The 18,218-nt window shown below is 38.5% G+C and overlaps 1 protein-coding gene across 7 annotated transcripts in view; it reads right to left on the bottom strand.

Moving 5' to 3' along the window:
- The window catches only part of dlgap4b (discs, large (Drosophila) homolog-associated protein 4b), a 144,837-nt gene that overhangs the window by 17,458 nt on the left and 109,161 nt on the right, over window positions 1-18,218 (bottom strand). For 5 of the 7 annotated variants that reach the window (XM_088337890.1, XM_088337889.1, XM_088337892.1 and 2 more), the window contains 5 exons: window positions 17,512-17,664; window positions 10,314-10,711; window positions 6,582-6,670; window positions 3,501-3,976; window positions 2,065-2,156 (listed from right to left, as the gene is read on the bottom strand). In XM_088337890.1, the coding sequence (XP_088194016.1) occupies window positions 2,065-2,156; window positions 3,501-3,976; window positions 6,582-6,670; window positions 10,314-10,711; window positions 17,512-17,664 (1,208 nt within the window). The remainder of the gene's footprint in view (window positions 1-2,064; window positions 2,157-3,500; window positions 3,977-6,581; window positions 6,671-10,313; window positions 10,712-17,511; window positions 17,665-18,218) is intronic. The other 2 variants (XM_088337894.1, XM_088337896.1) reach the window with 1 other exon arrangement.

Below are 18,218 nucleotides of genomic sequence, written 5' to 3'. Positions count from 1 at the left end.
AGCTACTGCCGCACAAAAATGCGTTTATTCGAGGAATCAACTCCTTGCCCTGAAGAATTCTCGTAGCGGCGTTATAAGTCTACGGTACCGTCCATAGTCATGGTAAATGTGAACTCTATACCAGATAAGACAGACGAACTGGCTGTGCTGGTGAAAAACATCAAAGCGCACAGGAAGTGTTTTACGGAAATGTGGCTCACGTCTGGCATCCCGGACGCTAACGTGGAGCCACCCGGCTTCAGCGCTGCAGGAAGTGAAGAGGAGGTGGACTCACTATCTACGTGAACACGAGGTGGTGTAACCCTGAGCACAAAGATTTCCATCTGCTGCAGGAACGTCAAACCTTTGGCCTAGCGTGTGACGTCATCCACTCCGCTGTTGCTAAACTACAACACAGCACCCCGAGGGCATCATGTTAAACTGTTAATAAACAACAAGGGAGACTGCTGGAAGTGTGAATTTCCCTACGAGGATGAATAAAGTATCTGTCTATCTATCTATCGATCTATCTATCTATCGAAGTGTCTCTGTTTATTGTAAGAAAAAAGGAAATATTTCATCTACTTCAAAAAATAGCATTGTCCTCTTCTATGGGGGAAAGTTAGGATCATCCTCTTTCAAGCTAAAAACTATTACTTTCTTCTTCTACTCAGAACATATGCGACATAATCTGAAACGCTTGAAACTAATGTTTTCTACTAGTGCGGGAAGGTCAAACTGGTAAGAAAAAATATCACACCGAACAAGTACAATAAAGAGAGAGGGAGATAAAGATAAAGATGGAGAGCAAGACAGGGAGAGAGAGGAAAAAAAGAAATAAAGGAGAGAGTGATTAAAAAGAGAGAAATGAGAGAAATAAAGAGGAAGAGAGAGAAGGACAAAAAGGGAGAAAGAGAGAGAAATAGGGAGAGAGAGAGAGAGACAGGACGAGACAGGCGGGATCGATATCGGATACTGGAGACTGGACAAGATAACGGACAGGAGAAGACAGACGGGATCGATACTGGATAGGATGAGACAGACAGGGTCGATACCGGATACTGGAGACTGGTGCACGATACCGAACAGGACGAGACAGGCGGGATCGATATCGGATACCGGGCAGGAGGAGACAGACGAGATCGATACCGGATACTGGAGACTGGAGCAAGATACCAGACAGGAGGAGACAGACGGGATCGATACCGGATACTGGAGACGGGAGGAAGATACCGAACAGGACGAGAGAGATTGGGTCGATACCGGACACTGGAGCAAGATACAGGACAGGACTAGACAGGCCGGATCGATCCCAGACAGAGTCAAAACACAAGGCTTGCAAGTGCAGAGGTTCGTTGACGGACTGACAAGCGAGTTTAAATAGGAGGGAAGCCAATCAGCCAATGAGCCGCTGCTGGCGCCAAACCGGCAGGGCCAAGTGAGAGCAATGGGCAACTTTGTGTCAAAGCTAATCATATTTAGTTAATTGTGTATTTCTCTGTCTTCTATGTTACAAATAATCCAGATGAGTTTGACATATTACAACACGTTTTCTACTATTGTACCATTTTTGAACCGAAAGATATATGACGTCGTTGGTTATTACTGCGCATGTGCGAACTTTGAACCGTAGACGTATGTGTGACGTCATTGATACTTTCTGCGCATGCGCACGCTTTTTGAACAAAACCCGATTGCACCGCGGGAAACTTGTGAGACGGTGAGACTTTTTGAATCCGTCTGCCCACTGCAGTGAATAAAATCTAAAACTACATTTGCCTCTCTTACTGATCACTCCAGTTTAACCTATTACGAAAATATTAACCCTAACATTTTGACAACGTCATCTTCTTCTATGTTTAAAATTAGTGTTTCCTTTCTTCTCTTATTCCAAAAACTTGCGTCTTCCTCTCCAAAATCCTGTGATTTCTATTGCTACCATTTTGAAAATGTCAGTCTCCTTCTAGATTCAATGTTAACGCTGAAAAAAAGCAGCATTGCAGTGTTCCTGTTTAGTGTAAAATAACAATGTCAACAAGCTTACATGATATATCAATAAATGTTAGAATCGGGGAAAAGACCCACCAAGTTTTGTTCACACAGTCTCCGGAACTGCTGGAACTTCTGGGACATTAAGAGCTGGGCGCTGCCCACTGCACTGCGGACCTTACCCAAAACTGCACAACAACAAGAAAAAAAATACGTCAACGTATACTGTTTAACTTATACCGCGGACCAATAGGAATTGAAGTAACAATGTGTAATCATTCACCAAACATTTTCCGGAGAAAAACAAGAGCGGTCTTAAAATGTGATACCATGTTTAAAAAGTCATTTCTTTTAAACACATCATAAAATTTCAAAAGGGGACATTAGAATTTTAATTTGGCCTTTATCATCAAAATATGAGACGCAAGCAAGTTTGGCTTGTGTGGCCAGTATAAGACAAAGAAAATCTGGGAAAAAATATCTATTTATTTTCGAAATATCACAGAACTTCATGAAAAAATTGGTGACTTATGGTCACTTTGAATCTTCGTACTTTGTATTCTCCCTTGCACTTTTAGCACTCGTTTTCGGTTGCGTTACTCAATACAGCAGCATCAAATGGTCTGATAATAAACACTCTTCCTTTTGAAAAATAAGTACAAGGAAGCAGAGAATGACCCAAATTTCAACCTGGTTCGGGTCTAAAATGTCAATCATTGTGTTTGGGTTGGGCCGGGCTTCTCTGTTGATGATTTATCCACACATCACTGTTCTTCTTTGTCACTCTGCCTCTTTCTCTCTCTCTAAGTGCCGCACTAGATACTTAAGGATGTACTGCTGCAGTGGTTTATGGCCCAATTTTTAACCTGTCAAAAAGATGGATGGTGTTAAAATTTTCCCCTCAACTCTTGAAAAAATCTGTCAATGTTGAAGAATTGACAGTTAATGTAACCTCTGCAGACACAGGAATATAAAAGGTGTAAACATCTATACAGTCTTGTTCAACTTTAATTTTGTTACAAAATAAAAACTCTAATTTGCTGTCACATTTTTTTTTTAGCCCCAATCTTGACTCTCCAGGGAAGACTTGACGCAAGCAAGTAGGATTTGTGCAATGCACAAAGCGGCAACTAGATGGTAGTGTGGTGCAATGCTACAAAATGGCCAGTCTGGTAGAAGGACAATACCACAGACGTTCATTGAAAAATGAAAGGGTTTGATCACTGTAAAGTTTAAACTATAATAGACACTCAAAATAAGGAGAAAAGACATCAATGGATTTCTAACTTGCAAGGAGGACCGGAATAGGGGCTTTCAGATAAGAGAATCCTGTTCTTAAGCCCTCCTCTGAGCCCTTTTTGTCTTTAAGGTTACAAAAACAGGCCAATCCTAGAGTGTGTTAGAAGGCTGATAGCAACAGTGATGTAATAGTTAAAACAACGAACAACAGTTAATCCGAATAAGCAACTGGCATCCTATGAAATCTCCTTGGCATTTTCCAATACTGAAAACAGAAACTATAAGTGACTTACCCTCCTCTGAGAGCTGGTTGTCTTTGGTCTCCTGCTCCATCTGCTGGCACCAACCTTCCATGCGTCCCGTTTCAGCCTGCAGCAACTTCAGGAACCATTGCCCGTCCCTGCGGCAGAGGGTGCTGACGCCCTGAGGGACGCCAGAGCCACCCCCGTTGCCGCTCTCCAGCCAAGGGTCCGGAGGAGGTAAAGACGAAGGATCCAGCGCCGGGTCCAGACTTTCCGAGAAAGAGGAAGAACTGCTTCGCGTGGTGGAGCGGTTGAGGAACTGCCTGGGAGGCGGAGGCGAGGACGTGCTGTCGACACCGTCGCCGTCTAAAGAGTCCTGCTCGGGTGGGGAGCTCAACGATTGGCTGCCGCTGCTGACCAGGACTGTCTTTTCATTGGCTGTGACCTGAATAATGTTTTGGATGCAAGAGTCCTGCTTGTCGGAGGTTGTATCTTGTTTGGAGGACATACTTGGAGGGCGGCCGGGCCTGAAATAAACAGAGGGATAATTGCCGACTAAACTTTGAGAAAAACCTTAGTAAAACCTTGGCTTTAAAAAGCCGACAGACAAGAATTCTGTCTGTCCAGCCATTATCTGCACTGTTTATCCTAAGCAGGGTCGCAGGGGCGCTGGAGCCCATCCCAGCTATCTACAGGCAGTGGGCAGGGGACACCCTGAATTGGTTGCCAGCCAATCACGGGCACACAGGGATAGGCAATTCACTTGCTCATTCACACCTAGGGACAATTTGGACCGGCCAATTAACCTGACATGCATGTCTTTGGAATGTGGGAGGAAACCAGAGTGCCCGGAGGAAACCGACCCAGGCATAGGGAGAACGTGCAAACTCTGCACAGGAAGGCGGGTAGGTGGATTTCAACCCATGACTTTGGAACTGTGCTGCAGTTCCGTTAACCACTCAGTTGCCGTGCCGCCCACTATAATTCTTGTCGTATATGACCCAGGGACGAAAATTATTGCCTTTGGCTTACTCCCCCCGCCAGCATCTTCTACTTCTACTCCAAAAATTTGCGTCTCCTTCTATCATCTTGTTCTTCCACGCCAAAACCTACTGTCATCTTGTTTCTTTTCCTTCAATCCCAAAAAACATCTTCTACTATGCTGAAGATGAGCATGTGCTTCTATGTTAAAAACGAGCATCTTTTTCTTCTTGTACGCAGAAAACATAAGTCTTCTTCTATGCTTGAAACCAGCGATTTCTTTTAGTGTCTTCTTTTGCGTCTTTTTCTAAGTTTTCTGATTTTTTTCACACCCAAATCTTGCGTCTCTTTCCCTGAATACTTGTGACTTATTCGACTATACTGAAGACAAGGATCTTCTATGCTAAAAATGACAGTGTTTTTCTTCTTCCACACCAAAACTGTTAGTCTTCTTCATGTGTGCTTAGGATTAACGTTTTCTTCTGGTGTCTGTCTTTTACGCCAAAAAGCAGTGTCTTCTTCTGGGGTTTTCGGACTCCAAAACATTTTCAACAATGAAAAACAGCGTTTAAATCTACAGTCTTCTTCAATCACGCCAACAACTACAGACTTATTCCTCTATGGCGAAAACTAGTGTCATTTTCAAAAGTTTTCTTCTTCGTTGGTCCCACAAATTTGCGGCTTCTTTTACAATGTTAAAGAAAAACTTCAATGCAATAAACTAAAGCCTTTTCTTTTTCTATGCTAAAAACATGATTCTTCTTCTTCTATGTTTAAAACTAGTGTTTTCTCATAGCTTCATCTTTTATGCCAAAAACAAGATTTATTTCTGGGGTTTTCTGATTTCTCACACACCAAAAACTCATGACTTCTTGTACAGTGAAAAACAGCGTCTTCTTCTTCTACACCGACAACTACTGTCTTCTTGTAGTTTTCTTCCTCAGACTAAATGATTCTATTCTAAAAACTAGTGCGTCTTTTTCTTCTTCTACTCAAAAAACTTCAGTCTTCTTCTATGCTTAGAACTAACATTTTCTTCGTTTTTTTACGCCCAAAATCAGACTCTTCTCTTGTTTTCTGAACATCCCACAGCTGAAAATTACGACTTGTTCTTCACCCAAAAAGTGCATAATCTTTTACAGTATTCTTCCGCTATGATGAAGACAAGCGTCTTCTTTGCCTAAAAATCTTCTTCTCACGGTTGCCCATTGCCCTCACTTGGGCCCGCCCGTTTGGCACCAGCTGCTGCTCGTTGCCGGATTGGCTTCCCTTCTATTTAAACTCAGTGCTTTCATTCACTCCTTGTCAGTTCGTCAACGAACGTCTGCACTTACAAGAATTGTATTTTGACTCTGTCCGGTATCCAGCTCGTGTATCCAGTATCAATCCCGCCTGTCTCATCCTGTCCGGTATCTTGCTCCAGTCTCCAGTATCAATCCTGCCTGTATCGTCATGTCCGGTATCTAGCTCCAATCTCCAGTATCTGGTACCGATCCCGCCTGTCTTGTCCTGTCCGGTATCTTGCTCCAGTCTCCAGTATCCGGTATCGATCCTGCCTCTCTCATCCTGTCCGGTGTCTTGCTCCAGTCTCCTGTATCGATCCTGTTTGTCTCATTCTGTGTGGTATCTTGTTCCAGTCTCCAGTATCCGGTAACGATCAGTCTGTCCTGTCCCTTTTTGATCTCTTCTGCCCGGCGATCGCCAAATCGCTGGCGTTTGTGTTCCTGAGCATGACTGCCCCGTTCCCGTAAAATAAAGCTTGTGTGAAAACGTTACGCGTCTGGGTCCACCGTCTGGTCGGGTTCTGACACTTCTAGGGCTTTCGGTTTCTCTCACGCACATTGAGACTTCATTTTCTAACCTGAAAACCAGCATCTTCTACTTTTAATTTGAAAACTAGCATCTTTATCTGGAATTTCCTTCTTAGATGCAAAAAACTAGCATCTTCTACTTCTTCTTAGGTCTTTTTGTCTAATCAGTCCTATAACTGACATCAATTTGGCTGTTTTCACACTAATGATTATTGTACATTCCAAATTCAACAAAAAACTCTTTTATATATCAAGAAAATGCTTCAAGAACAAAGAGAGTTGTGTGTGCAGCTATAATATAAATTCCTCACGTTGTTACAAGGACAGGAAGAGGACTTACTGCCACCCGTCCTCCACCTGCACTCCGATGGACTGAAACCTGGCCAGGGGCGGGCTCTCTTCTCTCGCCACTTCCTGGATACAATCAACCTCACAAAAGAACGTTGCACAAAATCATTATCGGGTCCTTCACCGATACAAAAAACATGTGATTTCGAGCACCCTTTTCCCTGAAAATGTCAGATACATTTGTTATTCTGGTGTGGATACCGGGGTCGGACTGGAAAAGGGAGGAAGGGGATGTTGTTTCAGGAAACAGATGGCAAGGAAGGCCATATATGGCTATAGTTTAGCGTGAGGGATTAAAAAACTGTGTTGATATATATATATATATATATATATATATATATATATATATATACTGGACTGTCTCAGAAAATTAGAATATTGTGATAAAGTTCTTTATTTTCTGTAATGCAATTAAAAAAACAAAAATGTCATACATTCTGGATTCATTACACATCAACTGAACTATTTCAAGCCTTTTATTATTTGAATATTGCTGATTTTGGCTTACAGCTGAAAAAAACTCAAAAATCCTATCTCAAAATATTAGAATACTTCCTCAGACCAAGTAAAAAAAGAATTTTATAACAGCAAAACTAAATCAAACATTTGAAAATGTCCATTGATGCACTCAGTACTTGGTTGGGAATCCTTTTGCACGGATTACTGCATCAATCCGGCGTGGCATGGAGGCAATCAGCCTGTGGCATTGCTGAGGTGTTATTGATGCCCAGGATGCTTCGATAGCGGCCTTCAGCTCATTTGCATTTGTAGGTCTGGTGTCTTTCATCTTCTTCTTAACTATACCCCAAAAATTCTCGATGGGGTTCAGGTCAGGGTAATTAGCAGGCCAATCAAGGACAGTGATGCCATGGTCAGTGCACCAGTTACTGGTGGTTTTGGCACTGTGGGCAGGTGCCAGATCATGCTGGAAAATGAAATCCTCATCTCCATAGAGCTTTTCAGCAGATGGAAGCATGTAGTGCTCTAAAATCTCTTGGTACACAGTTGCATTTACTCTGGACTTGATGAAACACAGTGGACCAACACCAGCAGCTGACATGGCTCCCCAAACCATTGCTGACTGTGGGAACTTCACACTGGATTTCAAGCAACTTGGATTTTGCTCCTCTCCAGCCTTTCTCCAGACTCTGGCGCCTTGACTTCCAAATGAAATGCAAAACTTGCTTTCGTCTGAAAAGAGGACTTTGGACCACTCTGCAACTGTCCAGTGCTTCTTCTCCATAGCCCAAGTCAGACGCTTCTTCCGTTGTCTTGAGTTCAGAAGTGGCTTGACCATGGGAATACGGCTATTGTAGCCCATTTCCCGGACACGTCTGTGAACTGTGGCTTTTGATACCTGGACTCCAGCTTCAGCCCACTGTCTTTGAAGCTCCCCCAAATTCTAAGAGGTGGCTCTTCTTCACAATTTTGTTAAGGCTGCGGTCATCTCTCTTGGTTGTGCAGCGTTTCCGGCCACATTTTTCCCTTCCAACAGACTTTTTGTGGATATGCTTTGAAACTGCACTCTGTGAACAGCCTGCTCTTTGAGAAATTTCTTTTTGTGTCTTACCCTCCTGATGGAGGGTATCAATGATGGTCCTCTGGACAGCAGTTAGATCAGCAGTCTTCCCCATACTCGTGATTTAGTTTACTGAACCAAGCTGAGTGTTTTTAAGGCTCAGGAAACCCTTGCAAGGTGTTTCGAGTTAATTAGATGATTCAGGTGATTAGTTGAATAGCCTACTTGTATACTTTTTCATGATATTCTAATATTTTGAGATAGGATTTTTGCGTTTTCTTAAGCTGTAAGCCAAATTCAGCAATATTAAAATAATAAAAGGCTTGAAATAGTTCAGTTGATGTGTAATGAATCCAGAATGTATGACATTTTTGTTTTTTTAATTGCATTACAGAAAATAAAGAACTTTATCACAATATTCTAATTTTCTGAGACAGTCCAGTATATATATATATATATATATATATATATATATATATATATATATATATAAAATATTGTGTGTATAGTAAAATTCTGACTATAAGCCGCAACTTTTTTCCCAAGCTTTCAACCCTGCAGCTAATTTATGTTTTTTTGTAACAGCCACCAGGGGCGCCAGAGTACTAAAAATAAGAGTGAGGCAGGTGGAATTGTGTGTTTGGATTCTTGGATTCAATGGATTGTCCTTGATGAAACATAGCCATTATTGCGGACATTCAAATAAGGTGAAGACAACCATCAGAAGTAATGGTGGGTTACCTCGGCTTTATAGTTTTCGGGTATCTTGTTTTAGACTATTTACAGTGTCTGAAACTCGTGACAAAAAGTTAGTGGACACCAGGGAAGACATCTCTGAAGAGTTGCCTGCCCAGCCAGAAAGTTGCCTGCCCCATTTTTCACAACTTGAAACACAATAAGACAACTCATCGCAAAAAAAAAAAAAAAAACATTGTTGCAAAGTATTACGATTGATCATCAAAATATATAACAGAACAACACTTTAAAATTAAGTTTATTATAAATCTACTTATAATAATCATTGCATGGATATGACATGGCTGTTTTCCATCTGCCATCAGTATGTACCTGTATTTATCTTCTTTCATGCAATGTTTGCGTTGCGTCGTCTGCTACAAGCAACGTGAACTTCTCTTTAAGTGATGCTTTGAAGGTACGTTTACGTTTTGTAGCGTCATAACTTTTGTTGGCTTCTATTGAATATTACTTCTAGGCAGTGTTCCCTCTAAGCTGCACGCGTGCGCAATTGCTCACCGCTCGCACATTCTTAGCGCACAAGATAATCTACCCAGCGCACAAAAATGAGGGCTCAAAATGACTAATTAAGAAGCGACTTAAGTCAAAGTTACAGTGCAAGAAGGTAATAATACACAGGTTCCCCTGACGTTGTGTCCTAAATGCGGTATTTTGAAGTCAATGTCGAACGAAGTTGAAAAGTAAAGTCAGTAGAGTTTGTCGAGAACCGGCTTCTTCGGCTCGGCTCACTAAAAGGAACCGGTCCTTTCGGGTCCTAAACGGCTCTTCAGGTTGTTTTTGCTTCTTTAATCTCAACATGACAAAATATTATGTAAAATTATGCACAAAATGACTTAAAGGAATGGGGGAATAGAACAAAAGAGAAAAAAATACCAAAATGAAAAAGTAGTGAAAAGCTGAGAAAAAAAGAAACAAAAGGAAGAGTAACAAAGAAGGAAACATTTAGAAAAAAGAAAAAAGTAACAGCTTGGAAAAAATAAACACAATGAGATTTTTTTAAAGGAATTAAAAAAAAAGTAGAAAAAAGGAAAAAGAAGAAAATGTTTGTGTTGCATTCAAATAATTTCCGATTATATCAAGTGAATCTTGTTGCCAACATTGTACTTCCGCTAAAAAATGTGATTAAATATAGTTAATAAAAATAAAATTGTAAAAATATCTATATCCTGCGATATCAAAATTTCGTATAGTACAACGAAAAAACATGCTTAAAAGCAAATTAGGTTATTTTAAGCTAGTTAAATAAGAACAACTATAGAATTGTCTAGTGTATTGTGCTTGTTATTTAGCAAAATGTTTTCAATTTTAAAATGATGTCTTTATTTATCGCATTTTGGCTCTCTAGGACTTCTTTATTATGATGATGCTATAATAGCCTTAAATAGAAGTTTGACGTCCCTAGCCGTCACTGGCACAGAACGTGTCGACGTATAAGAGAGCATTTTGTACCTGGATGCCGATGGACGAAAGTTTCCGTCTAGGAGGCGGAACCACGAGCGCTTCGTCGGCAGAGTTGACCAACCCAAACGTGGGGATTAAACTGGGGTCACTGGTTTCGGTGGAAGCGTTGGCGGTGGCAGGCACCAAGGGTTCTCTGGGGATGGCGACGGGGGTGGGGATGATGTGGGGAGGGCGGGGTATACCCCGGGCCAGGCTGTTTGCCCGGGTACTGTCCAAGCTGTCGGAGGAATTGCTGTGGGCGTGGCTTGACTGGCTGGTGACTTCCGATCTTTGGTCCTGGGCCGATTCGGTGCTGCTCTGCACGGTCACCGAGATGAAGGGTTTGGAGGTGGTGCGTGGAGGTACGGGGGGCGGGGCCACCTTCTTACTGGTGGTGATGCATGACACTGGGGAAACAAATGGGGGACGAAATTGCGGTGAGATAAACATCGGAATGGAGTTCCGATTTGAGGATGTTGCATCAATCACAAAGTTCAAGTGAGAATTGACAACGAAATACCTTGTGTACTAGATGTAACGTATCCAACAAGCCACAGTACACACTAGAGGGCGACTGATTATCAGGCAGGTCGATTAACGGCACAGATACTTGGGAATTTGACGGACATCGGTATCGGAGTTATTATTCATTCCACGGGCCGGTTAATTAAACTCTCTGATGCAACTGGGCTCTCTGTCACTCCTACTCCTGCTCCCTCCTCGCTACCCACCCTGTGCTTTTCGATTGGATAAATGACCGGGGCGGAGCCACTAAAGCAAAAGCGTTCTGACTAAACACTGCAGACAGCCGCTGATAATAAAAAGATTTTTAAAAGTCTGTGCCTTGGTAGAAAAGTGTGTTAATTTAGGTCATGTAAGTTGTATTGACATTTTTATTTATTTATTGTAAAAAAACAAACAAACAAGCTATTTAAGTTTTATGTATCTTTATACGAGTTTCTGCAAAGACTAATTTTATTCCCTGCATTGTTAGTTTTTTTTTAAGTGAAAGATCAGTTATATTACTTGTGTTAAAATTCAAATTTATTAACTGTGAAAGTTTTCAGCGTGCTACTCAGTTTCATTTGATTTTATGACAAACATTATTTCTTTCTTTTTGCATTATTAAAAAATTTAAGCTTAGGTAATGAGATTGAACCTCCTGTGTGGGGTTTGCACATATTGTCAACATGAAATAAAGGTCATTCATAAGCAATCCAATAGTAAGGTGTTTTAAGCATAGATTTAAAAATTTCCTCTGAGGTTCCAGATATTCTAAACGTGTGATCAAAAGGACAGATCGGGGTCAAATGTGACACCTACATTTTTGACTGAGTCACTCTGGGTCATATTACATTTGTTAACGTTCAGAGCAGCTTTTGAGAAAAAAAGTCACAGCATTTAGATGGACCAATAATTAACATTTCAGTCTTTACAGGGTTAAAGCGCAAGAAGCTGAGTGACATCCATTCTTTTATCTCAGTGAGGCAGGCCTCCAAATGAAAATGTGCATCACGGCGGCGCTGTGCTTTTTAGAGTTTGCATGTTACACCCATGCTTGAGAGAGAGAGAGAGAGAGAGAGAGAGAGAGATAGAGAGAGAGAGAGAGAGAGACAGAACAAGAGAGAGAGAGAAGGGAAGAGAGAACGAGAGAGAGAACAAAGAGAGAGGGAGAGAACAAGAGAGAATGAGAGAACGAGAGAGAGAGAGAACGAGAAAGAGAACAAGAGAGAGAACGAGAGAGAACGAGAGAAAACGAGAGAGAGAGAGATAAAGAGAGAACCAGAGAGAAAGAGAATGAGAGTATGAGAGAACAAAAGAGAGAGAGAATGAGAGTACGAGAGAACGAGAGAGAGAGAAAATGAGAGAAAGTGAGAGAGAGAGAGAGATAAAACAAGAGAGAGAGAACGAGAGAGAGGACGGGAGAGATGGAGAGAGAACGAGAGAGAGAGAGAGAGAGAAAGAGAGAGAGAGAACGGGAGAGAGAACGAGAGAACAAGAGAGAACAAGAGAACGAATGAGAGAACGAGAGGACGAGAGAATGAACGAGTGAATGAGAGAGAACGACAACGAGAGAATGAGTGAGAGAAAGAACTAGAGAACGTGTGAGAGAAAGAACGAAAGAAAGAGAAAACAAGACAGAGAGAATGAGAGAGAGAGAAAGAACGAGAAAGAACGAGAGAACGAGTGAGAGAAAGAACGAGAGAATTAGAGAAAATGAGAGAGAGAGAACAAGAGAGAATGAGAGAGAGAGAGAGAGAGAACGAGAGAACAAGAGAGAACGAGAGAACGAATGAGAGAACGAGAGGACGAGAGATAACGAGATAACGAACGAGAGAATGAGAGAGAACGACAACTAGAGAACGAATGAGAGAGAACAAGAGAATGAGTGAGAGAGAGAACGAGAGAATGAGTGAGAGAAAGAACAGTAGAACGTGTGAGAGAAAGAACGAGAGAGAAAGAGACAGAGAGAGAATAAGAGAGAGAGAGAGAACGAACGAGAGAACGGACGAGAGAACGAATGAAAAAACGAGAGAGAACAAGAGAACGAGAGAATGAGAACGAGAAAAAGGGTGAGAGAGAGAACGAGTGAGAGAAAGAATGAGAGAATGGGAGAAAACGAGAGTGAGAGAGAACAAAAGAGAGAGAGAAAGAGAAAGAGCATGAGAGAGAGAGAGAGAGAGAGAGAGAGAGAGAGAGAGAGAGAGAGAGAGAGAGAGAGACGCACCTGAGTCATTGCAAAGAAAAGAGTACTTGTGCAACGTAATCCATTCCATAGCTTCTTAATATTGCAAAGTCCGTCAATAGGAATGTGTGCCAACAAAGCTTTGGAGTGTCTGAGATCATTTCATGATGTCGAGTGACAATATGCAATGACCATGAAGGAAACAATAGCGGCATTTGTCTAATCTGCCGGTGTCTGATCATCCGTAATATGTTTTACACATCTCCAACTTTGAGTGTAAAAAAATCGTTCTCCACCCATAGAATTGTGTGTTTTTCCTCAAATTCTAAACTAATCCCCATAATATTTTGGATTTACAGTATGTCCACAAATCAATACATGTATTTAGGTCAAATGTGGTACAAACATATGGGCTCCAATTTTTCTGGATGTGGCAATATTTACCATTATGTCAGCAGAAAACCCCCAAAATGCAATCAATTTAGGAGGATGACAAACACGATTATGCCGCGTCATCGTATTTTCATGTTTTCTTCAGTTAGAGTTGCTTCGTGAGTCTTTTAAATCTACACGTTTTGTTCTGTTATATTAAGTTTGTGTTCTAACATATACGCTGTTTTCTTCTTTTCATATTTTGTTCAGATAAGCTAGTGTACCAACATATTCTATGTTGCCTTTTCTCGTTTTTGTGCAGTTAGATCTAGCGTTTCAACATGGACTGCAGGGTTCCTTTAATGTTTTGTTCTGTTATATTAGGTTTATGTTCCAACATATACTGTTTTTTTTTTTTCATATTTTCTACAGATAAGTTAGTGTCCCAACATATTCTACATTGTCTTTTTCTCGTTTTTGTGCAGTTAGATCTAGTGTTTCGCCATATCCTGTGTCTTTTTGCTTTTCATGTTTAGTTCAGTTACAGCTAGTTAGTGTCCCAACATATTCTACGTTGTGTTTTTTTTTTCCTTCTTTTTTTGGTCTGTTATATTTAGTTTGAGTTCCTACATATACTTGGGTTTCCTTTCATGTTTTGTTCAGTTAGACCTGGTTATTGTCCCAGCATATTCTATTTTTTTTTAATTCAGTTAGAATTAATGTTTCAACCTAGTCTGGGTTTTCTTCCTTTCATTTTTTGTTCATTTAGATTTAGTTGGTGTTTCACCATCCAGGGATGTGTAGTACAGCTTGTGTTAAAGTAGCTTTTATACTTTTAAATTCTGAAGATCTTAGAAAACTTTGTTGTTTTGTTTCTGTACACTAGCCGATACCAATTAATTTACTGTAGATACATACTTTTCAAAAATCGCATTTTGTGTCTATATTTGTGAAGTATATCGCCTGCTTTTACAAAGCACTTTGCGTTACATTTTGTTGTCTTAAAAGTGATAGATAGATGTCTAGACAGATAGATAGATGTCTAGATAGATGTCTAGATGTCAAGCTAGATAGATGTCTAGATAGATAGATAGATAGATAGATAGATAGATAGATAGATAGATAGATAGATAGATAGATAGATAGATAGATAGATAGATAGATAGATAGATAGATAGATAGATAGATAGATAGATAGATAGATAGATAGATAGATAGATAGATTGATAGATAGATAGATGTCTAGATAGATAGATGTCTAGATAGATGTCTAGATAGATGTCTAGATAGATGTCTAGATAGATGTCTAGATAGATAGATAGATAGATAGATAGATAGATAGATAGATAGATAGATAGATAGATAGATAGATAGATAGATAGATAGATAGATAGATAGATAGATAGATAGATAGATAGATAGATAGATAGATGTCTAGATAGATAGATAGATAGATAGATAGATAGATAGATAGATAGATAGATAGATAGATAGATAGATAGATGTCTAGATAGATAGATTGATAGATAGATAGATGTCTAGATAGATAGATGTCTAGATAGATAGATAGATAGATAGATGTCTAGATAGATGTCTAGCTAGATGTCTAGCTAGCTAGCTAGCTAGCTAGCTAGCTAGCTAGCTAGCTAGATAGATAGATAGATAGATAGATAGATAGATAGATAGATAGATAGATAGATAGATAGATAGATAGATAGATAGATAGATAGATAGATAGATAGATAGATAGATAGATAGATAGATAGATAGATAGATAGATAGATAGATAGATAGATAGATAGATAGATGTCTAGATGGATAGACCTCTAGATAGATAGACGTCTTTATCCGTGCAAGCCAGCCTCTTTGAAAAAAATGGATCTTTGACGTATATCCCCGTCCAAGACAGTGAATGAGTTACGCAGTAATTCTATTTTCCACCTGTTTCGGCACACAATCTATCCCAAAAACAAAACAAAGGACTGTTTTGGTTGTTCATGTGAAATGGTGTCAGTGTGATTACGTGACAATAGCAACAATAAAAGACAAAAGCTTGATTGTGCCGCTCTATTTAACATTTTGGCCTTGTTGCCAAGTTGTCTGCACTTTTGTTTCGTTGAAATATAATCACAGCAGCAAAACAAATCCGAATCTTGCCAGAATCTTGCTCCTCATTGTTATTGACATTAGATAATAACAAACTATCTTGTACGGTGAACCCTCACTACATACATAGTTTCGCTATTTCACTGATTGCGCATTGTGTTCTGCATCTATAGTCTCCGTGCTTGTATAATATATTATTAGAATATATTCTTATTTTGACAGGACTGTAGTTATTTGTAAAAACAAAACAAAATATGCTTCTATAGCAATCATATTTGTAAAAGAAATAGGTGAGCCTTATAATACATTATATATAATTATACGGATTACAAAGAATTTAGTTGTAATAATAGTTTAAAAATAAAGGTTTCTACTTCACAGATTTCGCTTATCGCGGGTTTTTTGTGAACGAGGTTCTTCTTTGTAGTATAATTGTAATACACAAAAAAGACCTAATATAATATAGTTTAATACAAATATAAATAACGGATTCTGGACTTGGAAGCATATTTTAACATCAAAATAATGGATTCAAATCAAATACTTTCTTATTTTAAATAGATAAAAAAAATAGAGAACTTTCCTCATGTCTAGTACAAAGCAAGTAGAAAAGAGTTTTTTTATTTTCCTTTTTTTTCGAAAAAGTCAAATGAAAGAAGAAAAAAAGTCAATATCTTACCTTTTTTACCCGCAAAAGTAAGTTTTTTAATCGCTCTGGAAGATATTAAAATTTGAGCTACACACCGAGTGCATTTTGTTTGAGGGGGCGCAGCTAAATTACTAACGGTGCGTTCATGTAACCTCGGACGTTTCCCTTCATTTCCGACTAACACCCTTTCATAATTCTATATTTAATATATTTTAGAAAAAATAAATCGAAAAAAACTATAATACGTTAAAAGAAGCGGAATTTGCATTTCTTATAAGACTAAAAATATTTTGAGATGGTTATGAGCAATTCCAACACAAATTGGTATATTCTCAACTTTTGCATTCAAGTGACGAATGTGACATGTGGTTGAGAGCGCCGTCGTGTGGATTTTAATCAACGAGAGTTTAAAAATTATACATATTTATGTTTATTATTTTAAAAAATTATTTATACAAATATTTACCAGCATGATTATAGATTCCCGTTTCCTATTATTTTCTTATTTTACTTACTTATTTTTTCTTTTTTTTTCCAAGTAAAATAAGAAGTATAAAGTAGGAAAACGTTTCTTATTTTACTATAATTTTGAGATATTTAAACTGGGAAATTTCTATTGTATTATCTTTATTAGCATATTTTAATCATCATTTGACTTAAAATAATAACACTTAATAGGAGCAAAACGATTGGACAGTTGGGTTTATTTTTAATATGATTTATTTCAATTTACTTAAAAAATAAAAATGAATCTATTTTTGAATTTACTTTTTAGGAAAATAAGAAAAATCACACTTTTCCTTTGGCAGTTTTATAATTATATAATTTGATTATATTAGACATTTTGTTTATTTTTAAGCATGATTTTATTTAGGTTCGTTAAAAAAGATGAAATATATATATTAAAAAAATCTTTTTTCTTATCGTATTTTTGGGGTCAATTTGATCATTATATAATTTTGTTATATTTTATAATTTGGCCGGGAACTTTTCTAATTTATTAAAAAATAAATATAGACATTTTTATAAATGACCTTGAAAACAGAAATACAAAAATTGTATTTGTATTTTGACAAAACAACGGAAGAGGGTGCTGTTAATCTAGATATGTTTGCCACAATTTCCCGGTTTTGGTAAGTTTGACGAAAAACAAATAAAAATAAACATGTAAATCATTCATTTAGGTTTGTAAGATTAATAAAAATAAACTTTTTGATTCATTACTTATTTGTATTAATCATATCTTGAAACAAACGCATACATAATTGTTTTTGTCAGAAGGTTTTAACGGAAGAGTCCTACCCCGAGACACAGGAGAACGCTATTCCCTAAACTACAGAGACAATTTATCTTTTTATTTTAATTTTAATTTGTACGTTTTATTTTTTTTTTACCTGTATGTTCTGATATGATGCGTGGTCTGTCTTTCCCCAAACGCTGCAGAAAAATCGCAAGTTGTTTGTCCTTTGGAGCTTTGTCCAATCCTGTTGCTAGCAGGTAAGAGCCAAACGTTTCTTTCCAAGTCTTCCACTGAGTCGAAATCTCGTCTAGGCAAAAGAAACTAAAGTTCTGCTCTCGGTCCTTTCTTTCAAGTCTTTTATGACATGTTTATCCTGGAGTGCCGCGTCTAATCTCCGATCTCGATCACAATAAAGACATTTCGCTTATTTTCCATTCTACTCATTTGATTTGACATGACTCTCAGCTTCCTTCTTTTTGGGGGAAAGTTCTACTCGCAATTAATCACCAAGTTAACTCATAATTAAACTGGTATGTTAAAACAACCTCAAAATGTGATTTTCACAATCACTTAGTTATTTAAACTGGTATGTACAAAAAAGTGATTAAAGTCAGTGGTTTTTAATCAATTTATCACGGATTTATTTCATGATTAAATTGGTATGGACAAAAAAACCCAAAACGTGATAAAAAAGATTGATTTTTCAGTTAATAAGTTAACTCATAATTCAACTGGTATGTTTAAAGCAATCTCAAAATGTGATTATATTTAGTGATTTTTATTCTTAATCACTGAGTTCACGCATGATTAAATTGGTATAGTCAAAAAAAAAAACTCAAAATGTGATCCAATTCAGTTGTT

The sequence above is a fragment of the Urocampus carinirostris genome, chromosome 6 (assembly GCF_059441175.1).
Source record: "Urocampus carinirostris isolate Australia breed hairy pipefish chromosome 6, RoL_Ucar_1.0, whole genome shotgun sequence".
Classification (NCBI taxonomy): Eukaryota; Metazoa; Chordata; class Actinopteri; order Syngnathiformes; family Syngnathidae; genus Urocampus; species Urocampus carinirostris.
The sequence above is the reverse complement of the archived record's forward strand: the minus strand, read 5'-3'. Positions and strand labels throughout refer to the sequence as shown.